We start from the raw sequence: 21,315 nt of genomic DNA on the forward strand, positions 1-21,315 counted from the left end.
CTATTACCATGAGCATATTAATTAATATTCTCACACCACCACCTTGAGATAGGCAAGTATTATTCATATTTTACTGATGGAGAAAATGAGGCATAGGGAGGTTAAGTGACTTTTTTCAAAGACACAGAGTAAATCAGTGGCAGAGCTGGGACTAGAAATTGTGAGCTCCTGGGTTTCATTCTTGTGTTCAGAGCAGTAGACCACATTGTCTCCCCACCTCAGTGGGGCCAGAAACAGCCCTGGAATAGTAATACAAAACAAGATTTTTTCATTTTTGAAAAGGAGACAACCTAGAAACATTTCAAAAAATGGACAGCACAGTAAAATAAACAAATGCTGAAAGTGGTAAAGAACAATTTATAACAGGACTGTAGAAACAGAAGTCATACATAGCATTGCTTGGACCTCACAATAAAGAAACTCCCTTTATTTTGTACTAACAAAAAGGTGAGGAACATTTATTTGGCTCTACAAACAAAATCTACCAGTGCTGCTTGGATTTTTATGACATTCATCATTCTTTTTAAAGCAGAGAAATTAGTAATAAAATATTTGAAATTCAATAATGTAGTAAAATGTCATTAAAAAACCATGAATATACGGGGGTATTTATCAAGAAGATGTCATCAATTGTGGGAGTTAACTGATGGTACAACTATTTTCAGTTATATTTCATTATCTCTCTTCATTCCATTACTAACCTTAATTAAAACTGTTCCTGAAAGTATTTACTGAAGTTACAGATTCCTACATTTGGGGATCAAAATTTTACTTTCTGATGAATCACTGATGTACAAAATATATCTGATTATGAGGGTCTGAGAAAGTCTTGTTGATTCTCTTCAAAGCAGTCTTGTGTTTAAGAACTGTCAACATGGTGAAAAAAAAACCCAGGAAAAATATCACCTCCTTTTTGCACACATTAGATATAGGAACAATATCACATTATAGCGATGAGCTGTATTACGTAAAGGGTCAGAGTTTTTCCTAACACGCTTGTTTAGTCTTCATCTTCATTTGTGCTGCCAACAAACAGCAGTAGGTTTTTCTTTGGGGAAACCTCCAAGAAATTTTCTTTTCCACTTGGATCCTCAGAAAGTCTTTGGGGTTCAACTGCATAATTTGCTCCTTTCTCTTGCAAAACTGTGTAGCTCGCAGTAGCCAATTCTTCGGGCTGTTCTGAAAGCCTAATTGCAGTCTGCATTTTCTTTCCTAATTCCTCTATCAGTTTTCCAGGAACAGATGTAGATTGTAAAGAAGCCTTCGATTTTTCATTACTAACATCTAACGTCAAAGTGTCTGTGTCTCGCCCTAATCCATTGCAGTCAATAAGTGGGGCTGTCCTCTCCTCTTGGAGTGTGCCTTGTAGAGAATTTATTTTCCCATCTTCACTGGTTGAGGACTCTTGTTCATCTGAATCAGAGCTTTCTGTCTCAGATGATGAAGTACTGCTTGATTCTTCAGAGTCACTCGTCTCCAATTCAGAGGAAGGCAGCTGTTGCTTGGAAACAGAGCTGACAGCTTTTAACTCACTTTCTTCCTCTTGTACCAGAAGTGCAGCTGATTCCAACTCTTCCAGCTCAAACCCTAAATGGGCCTTAGTTAATTTGGCTTTCTGTAGGGATTCAGCAAGTGCTGCCAACTTTTTTGACCTTTAAAAAAAAAAAAGAACAGAACACATTGTTAAACTCTAGAAACCAAATGTTTCCCAGTTGATAATAAGTAGCAGGGAGCTAAACCTTTTTGTTATTCATTTTGTTTGCAAACAACTTCCTTCTTCAGTTACAGAATGGCAACAGAAAAGATACAGGAAACAAAGATAAAAATGATCCCTTGTTCACTTGAACTTATTCACTCCCACAAGGCTAGAAAAGCAGCTACGTAAATCGTCCCCTCAGCAAATGTACAGTGAATTTTTCAGAAGAAAGCACACACTTCTTTATAAACGTTGGAGATACACTGTAATGAGAAACACCAACTGCAACTATGATGACGAAGCAACAGGAAATCTCTGCAGAGATGTTATCTATTTTGAATGTTGTAAAACTGCAGCGTTTGGCTACCCAAGGGGCTGTCATTAGCTGGTTTGAAGCAGCTTGGTAAGGCATGAATCCAGAGGGGACTAAGTCAGTTGGCTTTGTTGTACCCCAAATATAAATAGGGTAAGAATTTTCTCGCAGTATTACCAAAAATACAGTATATTTACAGAATATATTTTGTCAGGTTCTTCTCATTGGGCTACTTGCACTATTTTTAAACTCCTATTTTTCCCCTTTAATGCCCCTTAGTTATCTGATGCCTTCAGAATTATATTACATATATACCAACCTCTTATTACCATTTCATTCTTAGCCTAATGGACACAAATTACCGTCAGTTAACATACTTCTCCAGTAAATGAGCACCTCCAAAACAGCAATGTTAACAAACCTGGGAAAGGTGGTACTGGACTTGGTTTTGTTCAACTGAATGACGTAATTTGTGAAGACAAAGTAATTCTATTAAATTTAATCCATTTAAATGCACAGAAAATGGGAAATTTGCAAAATACAAAAAAAAAAAAAAAAAAGAATGAAAGCAGGACACAGATTTTATGGCTAAGAGAAATCTCCTACATCTCTGTTACAAATGTGTCTCTCCTCTGTGCAAGTCTCACCACTTTACTCTAAACATTATTCACCCTAGGTTCATTCAATCCTGAATAGAAATAATTTCATATACTGTATTCTCAATGCTTCCTTTCTACCATCATTCTTCTAATTCCGTCTTCTTTCCCCTGCCCTCTCTAATTTCTTAAAACCCACCTCTTTAAGACGACAAATCTTCCCGTCTCATCTTTAATGAGTCTTACACCTTCCCTCAGCTGAACTGCTGATACATGCCAAATAAATATTTATGTTAGGAGTAAGAAAATATGTTGCGTTACAAAAACAAGGCTTACTGATATGAAAACCTAAAGTGGTAAGTTTTAGACCAGTTTTTTTTTTTTAAATGGTAGGTTAAAAAATACAATCTTTGGGAAACATTTGCCTATCGGTCTATTTTGAGCCAAACATTTAGCAAATAAATGTTCATTAAGCCAAAAATAGTTCATTTTACTTTAAAAAAGCAACAACGCCAAAAATTTAGATTTAAGAACTGATCAGCTGACAATTATCTCAAACTAAGTTTTCCAAAAATGATCTTTCCTGCTATGTAAAATTAAAAAGAAAAACATGGTGCAACCATGTAACTTATTATGGGCCCTATTTCATATATGTGTTCTCTCTCCTATCACAGCAGCACCTGTGCACTTGTTTTAGGACATGTTGCAGAATAAAACAGTAGTAGATTTATTTTAAATTTATTTAGTATTGTACCTAAGAACAAACTAAACAAAAAAACTGCTAGACCCTTTAGGTAAGGCCTACGATAGGGGACAACAGACACGGTAGGTGAACTTTCAGGCTTAGCAAGCTCATTTAGTACAGCTGTAGCCGTAAAAATTTCTTCAAGTATTTGAAATTCAGCACATGCTTTACCAGAAAACTGTGCCATAAATTTATAAACAGAGAGAACAAAAAGTAAGAGAATGTCTTGAAATGTGGGAAAAAAGAAAACCAGGTATAAATAGCAAACATACATCCTGTTTCTTACTGTAGAGTTTTGCCTCAGACTATCAATCAACTTTTCACCACTTCCTGCAACAGCAGGTCTACTATAAATCCTGCAGTAACTGACTGGGTTTCATTTCCTCTGCCAAAACCTGCTAACCTGCAAGGCATGACACACTGACACTGGAGCAAGCAGCTGATAATGTAATACATAACTCCTGCAAGGCAAAAGTTAAAGTGCTTGTTCTCTCAGTTGAATGACTTTAAAGATCTTTATATTCTGCTTCCCAGGGGGGATAATTACTCAGTATAACATAGACTGTGCAATTTTTTTCTCCTAAAGGAATTTTATTTAAAAGGTGGGGGAAGGGGAATTTAATGCAGCTTCTTACACATTCTTACAGAGACAGTGTAGCCTTTAAAAACAAATCTTGGATTGAAACGAATTATTTGTTAACTTTCTCCATTCAAACCAAAGAACTCAGAAATTCATGTTTATGGAGAGTAATCCAAACCACATAAAAGTTTAAAAACAATTAAAAAGCACTTACAGAAGCTCACAAATAAGCCACACACTTCTCTATGTAACGCCTGATGCACATTATCCAAAATTTTCACCAACTTTTTAATATACTAATTTACTTCATTAAATAATCCCAGTGCTGTTCAGTCATAACATTTTCCCCAAATCATCTTCAGCAACTTGCATTTTCCTTAAAAGTACAAAGTTACACAGGATCATAGGAACTGCCAGAGTGGATCCGATCAAGGGTCCATCTGTCCTGTTTCTGCCAGTGAACAGTACCAATTGCTCCACCAGAAGGTGCAAAACGCTCTGCAAGTAGACTGTAATGAGATAACCTGCCCACCTGGTTTATTTCCTGACCCCACTATTGAGATGTTGGTTTATGACCTGAGGAATGAGGTTTTATATCCCTTCCGGATCTCCATTTTTTTTTTTTTTTAAACGCTACATATTCTTGGTAACCATATAAAAATGCAATCCTTTTTCAAATGTTACTAAACTCTTGGCCTCAATGATAGTCTGAGTGCACAGACTAAATGTACACTGTGCAAAAAGTTCCCTTTATAACTTTCAAACATGCTGTCTTTTAGTTGCACAGTAACCATGACTGATGCTAAAAGGAGCAATGTTTTTCTCTCTGCTGACTGTTCTTCAAAGCCAGGCATGACAGCCCCTCCTTCCTCTCTTACTGCATAAAATTCAAGACAGCTGTTGTCACATGCAATGCCCTATATAATCTTATCCCCATATTTCTCTTCTCTCATTTCTTCAAGCCCTTCTTCCCAATATTCTTTGTACTTCCTCTCGTCTTCCCATTCTTCACTTTCTGGTTTCTATCATCCAAATTCTTCCCTGCCAAGTGCACCTCCTCCACAGCCCCTTCAAATCACTCCTTAAACCCTCCTAGCCAAACAATCCCACCTCCCTCCTTTTTAATATTCTCCACACCCTCCCTTTTCTCAACTCCCAAGACTGCTAGCTCTTTATGGATGAAATATGTCGTATTTAAGTTTGTAGAGGGCCAGATAAATTTACAACACTCCATAAATTTTATTATTAATACATAATAATTATCTGTGCCCCAGAGTATCTAAAGCTCAGAGTTCAAGAAGAAAATAAATGGTAATATGTTTTGGCTCCTTCATTTGCATTATGCTACTTAACAAAAATGTAATACTATGGCTATAGAGAAAGGGTTTATCTCTCTGAAGCAGCAAATACTTGTCCCCGCCACTCTTTACGCAGGTACAAGTACATACTAAACAGTGAGTCCACTTATGAAAGAGTAGGTGACTGACAGGGGCAGGTCAGGAAGGAATAAATACTTTCCTATAGGATAGGTACGAGACTGCAACAGAAAATATACTCACTCTCTGACAGCCTTGGTTTAATTCCTATGAACTGATCTACTTCAATAGTAATGTAATGAATTTAACTGATTTCCATTGCATAGCTGTTGCTAAAACATCCGTACTAACCCTTCACATTGAAAGTTTTACCAAAGTTGCTGAGAGATGACGTGTTCTCCACCTGCATCATGTGCTACAAGGGAAAGGAGATAAAAATGACACAATGGACCCCAATACTTTCTATTAAAAAAATTAAGTAGTTATGAGTACTCCGACTAGATTAGGAAATGCTTTCCAAAGACCAACAATTTCACCTGTCCCCTCCTGAACTATGCGGTTGACTTACTGTAACTCTTTATTTGCATGGTTCTGTGGAGCTGTCGGCACGCTTACGGCACATAAACACAAGGGCTCAGTTCCTGAGCTGTGGTCAAGAAGTTCTTGGCGCAGCTCAGGACAAGGTCGATGCGGGCGCAGACTTTAAGCTACTGTTGCACTCCCCTAATCCTGGGCCCATTTGCAGCAGCCTAGGGGCTGTTCTAAGTTCTGTTGACTGCCAGCAACCCCAAAGGGCTCTTATGGCAGGCAGGGATCATGAGGGTACAGAACCACCTTGGCTTCAGTAAGGGGATAGTAGCATCTGCACTATGGAGACTCTGACACTTAGTGATCCCTATACACAGGGGGATCCTAGAGCGGCAGTAATGTTAGCGTTGTTAGGACAGCTTTGTGCTGATGGAGTGCTGCGAAATTGCCCTAACATACCTGAGGAATAGCCCAAGGAATAACATTTTTCTTGTTGTTGGACTGCATGCATTTCAGAACCCCACATCTATGAACGTGCATGATGTGTAATCACACAAAAGCAAGGAAACTCAAGAGTTCATACTGGCATCCTATTCTTATTCTGCTAAATGCAGCAGCTCACGAGATTAAATGACACTGGAGATGTAGCTAAGAGCCCTGTGGTACAAACATAAGTGGGATGACTGTATCAGCTTTACCACAGCGTGGCCTGCAAATGAAAAAATGGGTTTGTGCCTTTCCCCCCCTTCTTCATATCATGTACAAAGAAGGGCTTTTCCCCTGCTTGTCTTGTCTTCCCCCTTTTTCTGGAAGAGGGCCTGAGATCTGGAATAGGAGTTTGTTTAGCACTCACTTAAGGACTAAAAGATTCTTTCCTCCCAACTGTGTCAGATATTAGAGTTCAATAGATTTTCTACAGTCTGAAAAATCCCTCTTCCTTTCAGTTACTCAGATTTCATTTTCTTGGTGCATGTAATGTCTTACTCCTAGGAGTGCTCCAGTCGTCCGTAGTCTCTTCCAGGAAAACTGGAGTGTACAAAGCTGAACTTTCTAATTGTAAAAAACAAGCAGAAACCACTTCCCACTTTCAGGCCTTCTTTATATATCATAAAGCAGCATAAAAAAAGCACAATGGCTATTTTTCCTGTGTAGGTTCAGTTTAAATCTTCCCTGCAATTGATTGATCGTGCTGCAATGTTAGCATTATTTAAACTTGATTTTTTTGCACGCTATTGTCTTTGTTTTATGAATGGTAGATTAAAACAGAACAATGAACAGAAGCAGTACAGAAACACCTGATGACAATGCATCTGAATCAGGAATAGGCTGACTTCATCAGCTGCATACTTGATATTTGAGATAGGTTGGAAAGGAGGTATCAAGAAAAACAAGAACTTCCTATATTTTTAAGAAGCAGATTCCATAAATGTTACTTAGGGAGTTTCTCAGATCTATATTTTTTGTATTGTTGTATAGACTGCAAAAACTCTATTGTCTATATTGTATTTAAGGTCTCTAGGACATTTTTCACAAGCACACTTTCTTAGCTATCATCACATAAAAACACACAAACTTTCTGATAAAAACTGTTTTTTTTTAATTTTCACCTTTTAAAGTCCTTTTGCTAAAGCAATCGTGTAATCACTTTCATTGATCTGAAGAATCCCAAGCTCAAAACATAAAGAACAATGTGAACAGAAGATTTTCAACAGTGACAACTGGTTAGTTAGATTCTGGATTTGTGATAGAAAGGGTGCCTTTTGGGGGAAGAAGAGGAGAGAGAGAAAGAGAATGACTCCTGATAATATGGAAAGGAAATAATGTAACTCCTCACCCAACAAAGACAAACCCAACCTGCATTTAAAGTTCGTAAAGCAAAAGTAGGTCTCATCTATCTAAGAATATTTCCTTTATTCTGGATATTCTTTAAAAGGAAAAATATCCTATAGCAAGATCCCAAATTCTGAGCATAGCTGAAGAACCAAGCAGCAAATAATCTACTAAGATACTACTGTATATACATTCTCTGAATTGTAGAAGAATTAAGGCAAGTAAAAATCTGATGGTCAGTTATGCAGCTGCCATCAGGGGAAAAAGTTTCTCTCTTCTATTTAAGTGATAAACAGAACTAAGTAGTTGTTGGCACACACCTGTCAATTAGGAACTGTCAATTCATTTTATTTTTAAGGAAACAATCCACTAGCAAGGAGAATTGAATCTCAGGAATCCAGCTAGAGAGAGAGCATGGCAGTACACCTCTACCCCGATAGAACGCGACCTGATATAACACGAATTCGGACATAACATGGTAAAGCAGCGAGGAGTCCCGGGCCCTTTAAAGCGCCACCCAAGCCCCGCTGCTTTACTGCATTATATCCAAATTTGTGTGGAGCCCCAGGCCCTTTAAAACCCCACCCAAGCCCCGCTGCCGGAGTTCCGGCGGGGATTTAAAGGGCCTGGGGCTCCCTGCAGTGGCTGGAGCACCGGGCCCTTTAAATCACCACCGGGGAAGCCGGTCCGAGTCGGTACGCCATACCGGACCGAACCCGATATAACGCGGTCTCACCTATAAGGCAGTGAGATTTTTTGGCTCCCGAGGGCCACGTTATATCGGGGTAGAGGTGTACTAGAAACCTGACTCAGTGGAAGACAGCTAAACCACACTGCAGAAATCACAGCACAGGACACTTTCCCAAGCGAGACTGTGGATTTAGTTTGATAAATTGTACAGGTTAAAACAATAGCCCAGAGAACAGAAGTGACCATAAGTCATGAACAGAATGGGGGATATAGTGCAGAGCTTAGGGATCTGGTAAACATGCCCTGCTGTTTCCAAGACCTTTAGAATAGTATTTAAGATTAAAGTAACAAATATTTTAATTCTTCAAAAAGAAGAACAGGAGGACTTGTGGCACCTTAGAGACTAACAAATTTATTAGAGCATAAGCTTTCGTGGACTATAGCCCACTTCTTCGGATGCATATAGAATGGAACATATATTAAGGAGATATATATACACACATACAGAGAGCATAAACAGGTGGGAGTTGTCTTACCACCTCTGAGAGGCCAATTAATTAAGAGAAAAAAACTTTTGAAGTGATAATCAAGCTAGCCCAGCACAGACAGACAGTTAGATAACAAGTGTGAGAATACTTACAAGGGGAGATAGATTTCAATGTTTGTAATGGCCCAACCATTCCCAGTCCTTATTTAAACCGGAGTTGATTGTGTCTAGTTTGCATATCAATTCTAGCTCAGCAGTTTCTCGTTGGAGTCTGTTTTTGAAGTTTTTCTGTTGTAATATAGCCACCCGCAGGTCTGTCACTGAATGACCAGACAGGTTAAAGTGTTCTCCCACTGGTTTTTGAGTATTTTGATTCCTGATGTCAGATTTGTGTCCATTAATTCTTTTGCGTAGAGACTGTCCGGTTTGGCCAATGTACATGGCAGAGGGGCATTGCTGGCACATGATGGCATATATCACATTGGTAGATGTGCAGGTGAACGAGCCCCTGATGGTATGGCTGATGTGATTAGGTCCTATGATGATGTCACTGGAATAGATATGTGGACAGAGTTGACATCGGGGTTTGTTACAAGGATAGGTTCCTGGGTTAGTGGTTTTGTTCAGTGATGTGTGGTTGCTGGTGAGTATTTGCTTTAGGTTGGTTACAACCCCCCAACCTAAAGCAAATACTCACCAGCAACCACACATCACTGAACAAAACCACTAACCCAGGAACCTATCCTTGTAACAAACCCCGATGTCAACTCTGTCCACATATCTATTCCAGTGACATCATCATAGGACCTAATCACATCAGCCATACCATCAGGGGCTCGTTCACCTGCACATCTACCAATGTGATATATGCCATCATGTGCCAGCAATGCCCCTCTGCCATGTACATTGGCCAAACCGGACAGTCTCTACGCAAAAGAATTAATGGACACAAATCTGACATCAGGAATCAAAATACTCAAAAACCAGTGGGAGAACACTTTAACCTGTCTGGTCATTCAGTGACAGACCTGCGGGTGGCTATATTACAACAGAAAAACTTCAAAAACAGACTCCAACGAGAAACTGCTGAGCTAGAATTGATATGCAAACTAGACACAATCAACTCCGGTTTAAATAAGGACTGGGAATGGTTGGGCCATTACAAACATTGAAATCTATCTCCCCTTGTAAGTATTCTCACACTTGTTATCTAACTGTCTGTCTGTGCTGGGCTAGCTTGATTATCACTTCAAAAGTTTTTTTCTCTTAATTAATTGGCCTCTCAGAGGTGGTAAGACAACTCCCACCTGTTTATGCTCTCTGTATGTGTGTATATATATCTCCTTAATATATGTTCCATTCTATATGCATCCGAAGAAGTGGGCTATAGTCCACGAAAGCTTATGCTCTAATAAATTTGTTAGTCTCTAAGGTGCCACAAGTCCTCCTGTTCTTCTTTTTGCGGATACAGACTAACACGGCTGCTACTCTGAAACCTTTAATTCTTCAATGATGATTAATGAAATCTCGTGATTACTTGAAGATATGTTCATTCAGTATGCACATTTGTGGTAATAATATCTTATTATGGTAATAGTGATCCTACATAAACATGCATAATAGATATTTAAAGCATTACACATGGTAATTATTAGTTGTCAAGATGCCAATTGCATTGGGAAAATGTTTTTAACTGCAGGTTAAATTGATAATAGGCACGTTTTATTTAATGTACAGCATTGATAAATAGACAGCAGAAACTTGTCCATACACCTGACGTAACGACTGGAAGACAATGCTGCAGTATATCATCATTACATTATAAAACAGCTTTGATGTGCTAGGTGCTTTCCAAATATGCATGAAGCAAGTGACTCTGCCCCACACAGCTTATCTACTAAAAAGACAAAAACAGGTGAGTGTGGGGGAAATCAATACAGCACACAAGTAAGTAAGTAAAGATGTAGGAAAAGGAAAAGAATGTTGAGAGAAGAGAGAAAAGGATGGAGAGGGATATGGGGAGCAGAGTGAGAGGCCAACAACAGGAGGGCAATAATGGAGGGGGAAGGAGGAGCCTGAAAGCAAAGCACCAATAAGCAGACAGAAACTAAATGTCTCAATGTTCCAATTAAGGTGCAGTCTGCTCATATGACTGGAGTAAAGGGGATTTAAAGATACCCACTGCCTCACTGCAGCTAATACTGCTCCCAGAGGCTGACTTTGCTTCAACAGCTTCTGTTCTGTCTCTTGCAGCTGATGTGGCTTGGGGAGTTAAAGGGCACTTGGAACCTAGTGCCCATATAGTTGTCCTCTTTAGCCACATCCAGGGGAGTGAGCTGCCCAGGTCTCCTCCCCCAAAGTTGCTGGCAAAGCACCTGCCTGTTTTATGGAGATTATTTTTATCATTTTTCGGAGGGGGAATGATCTGGAGAGTTATAGTTGCTGAAGATAAGTTCTGTAGGGAGGCAGGGAGAAGACAACTCCTACAAAGTGAGCCTGGATATAAAATATAAAGAATACATGCATAATTTGGGGCATCCATCCTGCCTGGGAATCCCTTGTTTGTAGTTTTTAGATATTAATTTGCAGCAAAATAAAAGTAAAATGATGCACAACCTGCCTTTCTGAGTAACATATCCACCAACCAGAAATAATACTACATAGGAAAAACTAAAAGAACACAGGAACTATTGCAGCAGGCCTTTCAGCCCTTGCGGTCGATTGCCCTGTGTAGCAACGCTCTTGGTTTAGTGATTTAGCCCAAGTAGCAAAACTACCCGAAAGAGTTAAAAAAATCAGTTAGCAATAAATATTCTCTATCAGTGGTTCTCAAAGCCGGTCCGCCGCTTGTTCAGGGAAAGCCCCTGGCGGGCCAGGCCGGTTTGTTTACCTGCCGCGTCTGCAGGTTTGGCCAATCGCGGTTCCCACTGGCCACGGTTCGCTGCTCCAGGCCAATGGGGGCTGCAGGAAGCGGCGGCCAGCACATCCCTCGGCCCATGCCGCTTCCCATAGCCCCCATTGGCCTGGAGCGGCGAACCGCGGTCAGTGGGAACCGCGATTGGCCAAACCTGCAGACGCGGCAACTAAACAAACCGGCCCAGCCCACCAGGGGTTTTCCCTGAACAAGGGCGGACCGACTTTGAGAACCACTGTCCTATATAATGCATGGACATTTAACCATGCAACTTACATCATCACCATGGGAGTTACCCAGCTAAATTACAGCATGGAATATTTACACCTGTGTGTATAATAAACACAATGGCCAGGTTGGTACATCAAGCTTTGAATGCATAGCTCAGTGACATTTTGCTACTAAATGAAACAGAATAAAACTTCTTCATGTGCAGATAAAAGCGCCACCTTAATAGTTTAAAAAAAAACCCACAAACAAAAAGATTATTCTACTGCAGAGTACGTTTGGCATGGCATTTTACAGATATATAAAAAGACAGTTCACTATCCTGAGAAGTTTACATTGTAAATTAGCCATAACGGCCCAGGATGGCACAATACATGCATAAAGCAACAGTGTGTGTTTTTTTTTATAGCTATTCATTTATTGAGGTAGTTTTAACAGGTTGACAAATCCGTGCCATCCAAATATCAGGGACAAAACAATAACCATTACAACTGTGAGTGTTTGTTTAGAGAACCATTATACAGTAATAGAATCTTCAGATCTCTCTATTTAACAGGGTGCTACCATATTACAGGTGAGCACAACAGTGCGTTCTTACTACCTATGCTTGCTAAGTCACACTGAGTTGCTGTGTGGTGCGTGGATGCTGTCATGCTGGATCGCACAAATCACATGGCTAATGTGATTTTACATCGATGTTTCCTAATATTCTGGACAAATTCTGTAACATTAGTCTGATTCTGCTACTATTTCCCACTTTCTTCTGCTTTCATTGGAGAAAGAGCCTAACTACATTACAAAAACAACCAAGCCGGGGGATCTAGTTGCAACAATGTTACCCCCAATCCCGGGTGCAGCATGGTTTAACCTGTTGTGTGGACAGGACCTGACTAGACTGTAACCAAGGTTTAATAATCAGACTAAAGCCTTGGTTATATTTCATTATACGGTCCTGTTACAAATAATGCAGTTAGGTTGAATCTATACAACAGGTTTTAATTGTGTTGTGCCTGGAGTAGGGGGACAACCCTGCTGGGAAACCCCTAACTCAGTTGGTTTTGTAGGGCAGACGAGCCCTATTTTAAATTAAGCCCTAAATTTAAACCTGCATTTTAAATGTTTAAAGAAAAGGCAGGCAAGCCTCACAGATGTGGCAGACTATCCCTGGGTAGAGTCTTCTTCATATAGTTTCCCAGAGTTCCACCACCTGGGAAAATGAGTGTGTCACATTGCTAAGCAGCCATCCCCCATGGCAAGCCTGCAATGCCTCGATGTGCATTCAAATACAACATGACATCACACTGTGCCCATCCGTATAGCTGATTGATTTACCAAGGGCAGTTATTTAACTTATCTCCACTCTACGGGGGATCTGGACTCATGAGATTCACCTTAAGAGTGAAGTAGCTACATTATCAAGCTAAAGGCGATGTGCGTCCTGGATTGCAGGGCATTTCCAATCACCCAAGTTTTACACCATTATTGTACAAGTTACTGAGGTTTAGTGAAAAACGGGGTGAAGACAAATTGCTGCTCTTGGTACGGCCTGTCACAGTTCAGACTTCCATGCACTACGGAAGTGAGCACACAATATCTGCTTCGATATATAGATAAAAGAGTCGATGGCAGATTAGTGAGCTTGTCAGGCCTGGAATCAGTTCAGAATCATACCAAGCTGCATTGCTCACCACTGCCCCATTATTCCTTGAGTAGACACATCATACATCTTAAGCCTCCTCCAGTCTTAATCTTGTTCTCTCAGTGGTTCCAGTCATGTTTTCAGTGATACGTTTGTCCCCGTGGCATAAGGAAGGTGAGATGAGAGTGTGTAAATTTAGTGCTTTGGAAAGATGATGAAATAACAAATCAACCTATAAAGGACAATGAAGTTATTTGCTTAGCCACCACACAGGTAGAGCACAGACAGCAGTAGGATCATGTATGTTTCTACATGAATCATCAAGTCAAACAGATCTCAGCGCATCTGCAAAGGGTCGGCCTCTTTGCACTATTATTTCCTGTTCCCAAGAACCTGGCTCTCAAAGGAGCCAGAATACCATTGTCTAGGTTTATACTCTTAGGGAGAATGAGATAATGTCGACGTTAATTTCGCACAGGAACTTTGACGAAAATTAATTTGCATATGGCAAGACATCTCATAGCTGGGCTCCTTTGAAACAGAAGGCTCGGGCACAGTGATAGTTGACCATGTTATCATGGGAGGAAAGGGCCAGAAGGGAATTTGATTCTTGAATGAAACAGATGGCAAAATAGCCATAGGTATTTGAAAGGAAAATAAATTAGTTGTCAATCTAAAAGTACGACATAGGTGCTTCAGCAGCCAAAACTGTGATTGGAAGATATCATACCGTTCTTCTGAGAATATTCCTTGAAGCTGATAATGAAAAGCTGGCCCCCTAGGGCAATACTATAAGTTACTACAGTGGCATATTTTGACATCTAGAAAGAAGTACTCAACACTCCAAGACTACTTAAAAGACAAAGGGGGTGATAAATTAAGGATAGTATACGGTCCTTAGAAATTAAACTGAAACAGTAAAAGTTCCCGCCAAACCTGGAAAAACAGTTCCAAGCTGCTGGGAAAGGAAAATCAACATTGATTTAATTACTGAGATACAGAATTGGAAGAGCTCAATTAGATTTCAATAAAATACAGACGTAAAATGATCGTAAAAAGAGCAGGCTTGATCAGGTACTATTAAAATGAAATATAAGTGTTAATGATGATGGCATGCAAAAGTAGACCCTTCATTAATATGGACGAAAAAGCATAAATAGTCCAACAACGGCAATTACTGCAGGGTACATTTTCAGAAAAAAATCCTTACAAATGAACATTTAACTATAACAAGAAACGTCAACCTACCGACACCATCCATTTGCTGATCTTATTCTTTATAAAGCACTGGGTTACAAAAAATAAAAAAAAACTTAAAAATATTGCTGGAGATAAACCTTTGACTCAATTATACCTTTTGGCATATGCCTTTTATATAAGAGGCCATCTTTCCATGCTGCTCTTTACAATTTCAAGGTTATTCCAAATTAGTCCTTCAAGAAAGGCTATGTCTACACTAGAAACTTCGAAGTGCTGCCGCGGGAGCACATTGAAGTGTGAATGTGGTAATGTGCGAGCGCTGGGAGAGAGCGCTCCTGGTAATCCACCTCCACAAGGGGAACAGCTCCGAGCGTGGCTCGCAGCGCTCGGAGCCTGTCCACACTAGCGCTTTAAAGCGCTCAAACTTGCTGCGCTCAGGGGGGTGATTTTTCACACCCCTGAGCCAGCAAGTTAGAGCGCTATAAAACGTAAGTGTAGACAAGCCCTTATACTTAGCTACTCAGCCACTGGCACTCTAATCAAATGGTTTAAAAAGAGTAAGCACAGCATTAAGGGTATGTCTTCACTACCTGCCGGATCGGTGGGTAGTAATCGATCTATAGGGGATCGATTTATCATGTCTTGTTTAGACCCGATAAATCGATCCCTGAACGCGCTCCCCGTCGACTCCGGAACTCCACCACAGCGAGAAGCGGAAGCGGAGTCGACGGGGGAGCCGCAGCCGTCGATCCCGTGCCATGAGGACCCAAGGTAAATCGATCTAAGATGCGTCGACTTCAGCTACGTTATTCTCATAGCTAAAGTTGAGTATCTTACATAGATTCTTCCCCCCACGTTCCCCAGTGTAGACCAGCCCTTAGCCAACAAATATGCCCTATATTGCTTATTAGGGCCTAAAAAATCTGTATATTTAGCTTGTTTGCTCTGAAATACAAAAATCACATTAGGCAGCCTGTGAATCTGTACTGGAAATGTTTATAGATAATCTGAATCAACCACTTTGCATGGCTATACGTTATCGATATTGTGATCATGATATGATCTTACATTTATACAGTTCTTTTCATCCCAAAGTATTCTACAAAACAAAATGATATACCAGCACAAACTATATCTAGGTTTCATTTTATCCATTGCTGGGAATATAGACACCTCTAGCATGAAACATGTCTACTATTTAACAGAGCACAACAGTATACAAACGGAGGCCAAAGAACCCCAAAACAGCCAACTGAAACTGGAGTTGAAACTTTTAAGTAGGCAGAATGTAATTACTGAGTTGGAATGTGCTAAAGACACAATGATATCACTAGCTTACAAAGAATAACAGTTGTTCTTTAATGAACACAGGGGGGCACGATCTGTTTTACATCCTCCCTGAAACATGGCATGTCCAACAGCACAACGCCCTCTAGCACACCAAAAAAATACTGACAAAGAGAAAATGGTAGCATTTACTGAATCACCACCACCACTTCCAGCAGTTCTTACTAAATCTGTTCCCCAGAGATCTCCCATCCAAGTAGAGACCTACTATGAGTCTACTTAGCTTGTGAGATCTGACAGGATCACAGAATGGGGTGATATGGCTAAAGGCTGATATTATAAACACAAATAATATGTGTGTTACATATTACACATTTTTCACAATAAGTCAGAAACAAATAAATAATATTTTTATTGACCATAAAAAAAAAAAAAAACAAAACAGCCTACCCAAACCAAAAAACCCAAACCAAAACATCCTACTAAATCTTATCAGTGAGTTCAAGAGAGAAGGTAGGTTTTTTAAAGATTATAAAACTGTAGCTGAAACGAAAACGGAACTAAAGTTTACACTATTTACTACATTATCTGCAGTAGAAGAAAAAGACGGAAGAGTGTAAACATGACATGCATACTGCAATATTTGTTCATATGAACTAGGGTTAAAGCAATCACCATCTTCATGGGCAGGTAGTAATTCACTCCCAGTAATTGGAGTTTTGAGCTTCCTCTGGTAGTATCAACTGTTAGAATAACATGGACCTAGCCAATATAAATTTCCTGAGACTGCAGGGAGCAGAGACTGGTAAACTTTCATCCTTCCCATCATCTCCTATGAATGGGGCTTATGTTTTTTAATTGTTTCCTTGAGAGTAGCCCTTAGAGATACAGGAGAGTATGCTTCAACCCACTTCTTCTACTATAAAACTAGGAGATCCAAAAGAGAAACAATATAAACTGGAGCATCATGTTCAAAAAGACACCTAGAGAATGAACTTCTCTCCCCGTACATGGAGGGCTGTATTCCATAATTTTAAACAGTTTAGATTAAAGGAGATTCCTTTTCAAAGCAAGAACCAATCATCTGGCTTTAGAAAATGGAAACTGAACTTGCCCCTTTTAATATGAAAAACTGACGAAAGTGGAAGAATCCACTGACTCTGAGGGGCACAAGACCTGGCTTCCATTTTGAAAGTCCTTTTCCAAGGCCTGGTCCCCACTTAGTCCGGACTTCGGACTAAGGTACGCAAATTCAGCTACGTTAATAACGTAGCTGAATTCGAAGTACCTTAGTCCGAACTTACCGCAGTCCAGACGCGGGCGGAAGTCTCCCCCCGTCGACGCCGCGTACTCCTCTCGGCGAGCTGGAGTACCGGCGCCGACTGTGAGCACTTCCGGGATCGATCCGGGATCGATTTATCGCGTCTTAACCAGACGCGATAAATCGATCCCAGAACATCGATGGCGTGCCGCCGGACCAGCCGGTGAGTGAAGACTAGGCCCAAGGGAGCATAAACTGGCTCTGAAATTAAGATGGCGATGACAAGGAAGGCAGAGAAAAGGAAATGTACTTGTTACAGTCTAACTGGCAGGACTGTAAACAAATTGGTGGCTCAGAGCACCAAACTTTGCGAAACAAAATCTGAAACGCAGTACCATTGCTTCTATTCAGTAGCGTTGTTTCGTGTTAAAGCGTTTGCCTGGTTGTCTCAAATGATTGTTGTCTCCCTCAATGGTATTTCTGAAATTCTACAGTGCTCCTTTCACACCAACTCTAAAGACTAAGCTTTAGCCAAAGCACGTTTATAAATATTAAGAAAGGATAAAGCTTTAAGATGTAACATCTTAGTTTCATTACTTGGATTTTCCCATAAGGGGAAATAAAATGTATCTATATATTAAAATGTATTAAGTATAAGTACGTCAGACAGCAACCCACAATCCCTTCTACATCTCTTGAGCCATCTTTATATAGGCTTTGGTCTCCACCTTGTATCTCTAGTGTTCTTTTTTATGACATAGCACTCCTAACACAGTATAGTATGTACTGTGGGTGCTGTACCAGGAGACCAAAGGCATCCAAAGGAAGCATACATTTCAATCCCAGAAAAATGCTAGTGAAGTTATGACTAATAGTTCTGCCTGACTGCTACTACTACCTTTAATCCTGACAAAGGAAAAAAGCCTCCATCCTTCACAACCTGTTACCCTGGATTCTTCAGTAACATGCACATTTAAAACGGAGGTGTGCCAAACTGTACCAGTTTACCAATCCCTGATAGAGGGGAGGAGTCCATCCATTCCCATCTCAGAACAGCCTAAACAGCATAGCTAGCTACTGTCTTTTTGATCTGTGTTTGTACAGCACCTAGCACAATGGGGTCCTGGTGCATGACTAGGGCGCCTAGGTGCTACAGTAATACAAATAATGAATAATCATCATACTCTTTTGCACCTAAAATGGTTGATGGTCTGTTCCCTTGCTAGCTGACCATAACAGGGGAATTTGCTGGCCATCTTGTGTTTACACCTAGAGCTGCTGGCCCACACTCGATGCAGCTGACCTAGAGCAGTAATTGTTGAGAGAGGGAGTCCCCAGGGAATAGTGGCTAATAGGCGTTAGGCCACAAACTGCAAATCATCATCTCAGCACATTATTAATAGAGAACTTTCACCCTTTTCCTCCTCTCACTCCATCCTCGTTCACATTTGTGGTTTATGGGGGAATCACTGCCAAAGGGAGAGACCAAGCCAGCTACTGACAAAGTTGAAAACAGAAAAGGAAGATGTTATCTGCCTGCAGAACAGCTTCCCCCTTTGATCACAGCTGCACACTCCACCTGCTTAAAAAGGCAACAACTACACAGGCTCATCATTCCTGTAGTCAAAACAGGAGAGTCAGCAGAGATGTGCTGACTGAAAAGGCACGACCCAAATCTTTGAGCCCTCTGAAGGCAAACAGGAACTGCCTCCTCGCAACTTTGGAAAATCAAAGCCCAAGCCTGAGGGGAGAGAAGTCTGCTTTCTTCTTCCCCCCGTTTACCCATGGCAAGGTGCATTCAGACACTGCCTGGAGGAATACGAGCTAGAGAAAAGTGACGGAATAAAGAAAAAACAACAGAGATGAGAAAGGAAAAACATCAAAGGAAACTGCAGCCAGCAGCTGGGAAGAGAGATTAAATCCCTTATTAAAAAGCAATGTTTTACAGGGTTTGCTAAAACATGTATAAAGAGGAGTTTCCAACTATTTGTCACTTTTACAAGCCTCCAGGGCAAATAGGTTGTTACGTGAAGCCTCGACTCTAGTCAGTATTCTATATTAGATGGGTAGTATTATTTATAAAGAACCCAGATGTACTTACTGTGACAGGTATGGGTTTTAAAGAGGATACAATCTACATGAAGTATGGTATTTCAAGATTACATTAAAAAAGGGAAAACATATGAAAGGACAGGCATTGCAACAATGACAGATGAGACAAAAGCTTATGGAAGTGCACACAACTTGTTAGCTACTGTTTTTAAATCAGGGCCCCACGATCTAGTGTTAAGTCATAACAACTTGAGTCAAAAGACCAGGTTCTAGTCCCAATATAGGCACTAGCTTTCAGTGGGACATTTGACAAGTCACTTATCCGTTCTCTAAGTTTTCTTCTCTGGAGAAAGCGATAACACTTTCAGAGGTTTTTAAGGCCAGAGGGGACCTAGGGACAAATGATTATCTAGTCTGACCTCCTGGATAACACAAGCCAAAGGACCTCACCCCAATAATTTCTACATCAAGCCTATAACTTCTGTTTGAGCTACAGCATATTTTTTAGAAAGATATTTGGTCTTGACTTATAGACTGCAAATGATAGAGAATTTACCATGTCCCTAGGTAGACTGCTCCAGTAGTTAATTACCCTCACAGTTAAAAACAGACGAATTCAGAGGAGATAAGGTGCGTATCGTCAGTTTCCAACCACTGGATCTTGTTGTGCCTTTTTCGACTATATTGAAGAGCCTTCTACTATCAGAAACCTCTTTGGCGTGTAGGTACTTGCAGAACATGACCAAGTCACCTCTAATCTTCTCTTCCATAAACCATTGAACCTTTTTAGTTCATGTATTTTCCAGACCTCTAATCATTCTTGTAGTTTTTTCCTGAATCCTTTCCAATTTTTTAACATCCTTTTTGAATTGTAGACACCAGGACTAGAACAGTATTTTAATAATGGTTTCAATAATGCCATATTCACAGGTAATACCACCTTCCTAGCCTTACCTGATATTCCCCTGCTTACATACCCAACTAGTGCATTCACCCTCTACAGCATTGCAGTAAGAGCGCCTGTTCAGCACGTTATCTACCAAGACCTCTAAGTCCTCTTTAGAGTCATGGTTTTCCAGGGTATGGTCTCGAATCTTAAAATGTGACCTCATAGAAGGAGATGATACAACCAGAAACCCACTTGGAGAGGTTTTGGATAGAAACAGAGGCCCCTTTAATTCTGTCTGTGAAAAAAGAGGCCTAAAGGGCTTAGCCCTGTCCAATTAAAAAACCAACGCCACCATGATTGATATGAAAGTCTAAGGTCACCTTCACTAAAAACCAGGGATTTGGCCAGAGACGTATCTTTTCTTTACAGAAAACTATGTAGGGGAGATCGGCCATTAAGGCTCCTAGCTCACCAATTCTCCCAAAAGAAGTAATAGCTTCTAAAAATAAAATCTTTACAGAAAAGTGCAGAAAGCAACACTTAGCTAGTGGCTCAAAGGGAGGGTTCCTCAGAAAACAGAGAACCAAATTCAAGTCCTATGAAGAAGTGGGTTCCCTGAAATTGGAAAAAAGGTTAACTAACCCTTCAGTGAAATTGGAAATGGTGGGGATAACAAACACTGAAAACCCCCCAACGGGGGAATAGAAAGCTGTGACAGCTGCTAAATGAACTTTAATAGAGCTCAGAGTGAGACCCAATATCGTCAAACTAAATAGGTAATCCAAAATGCCTGAAAGAGAAGGATTGAATGGGGACAAGTGCCACTGGCTACAGCAATGGTGGAATCTCTTCCATTTCTGCAGAGAGATTTTTCTAGTTGACACTTTTCTGATATTAAATGAAACCTCTTGAATCTCTCTCGTACAGGAGACCTCTATGATGGTTCCTGTGGATACCCAGGGTTGTGAGGCACCTCGCTACCACCTGCTCTTAACACAAGACAGCTTTGTCTGCACCTGATGTGGGTCAGCTCCCCAACTTCACTGGCCACAGGCAACCCAAGC

The 21,315-nt window shown here is 40.4% G+C and overlaps 1 protein-coding gene across 14 annotated transcripts in view; it reads right to left on the bottom strand.

Annotated features, from left to right (window-relative positions):
- Positions 1–337: 337 nt before the first annotated feature.
- SHQ1 (SHQ1, H/ACA ribonucleoprotein assembly factor) overlaps positions 338–21,315 on the bottom strand; it is a 116,084-nt gene continuing 95,106 nt past the window's right edge. For 12 of the 14 annotated variants that reach the window (XM_065550779.1, XM_042849929.2, XM_065550782.1 and 9 more), the window contains one exon: positions 338–1,652. In XM_065550779.1, the coding sequence (XP_065406851.1) occupies positions 1,001–1,652 (652 nt within the window). In that variant the 3' untranslated portion in view covers positions 338–1,000. Of the gene's footprint in view, positions 1,653–2,804; positions 2,872–5,597; positions 5,662–21,315 lie in introns of all 14 variants that reach the window. The other 2 variants (XR_010589017.1, XM_065550784.1) reach the window with 2 other exon arrangements.

The sequence above is a fragment of the Chrysemys picta genome, chromosome 7 (genome assembly GCF_011386835.1).
Source record: "Chrysemys picta bellii isolate R12L10 chromosome 7, ASM1138683v2, whole genome shotgun sequence".
Classification (NCBI taxonomy): domain Eukaryota; kingdom Metazoa; phylum Chordata; order Testudines; family Emydidae; genus Chrysemys; species Chrysemys picta.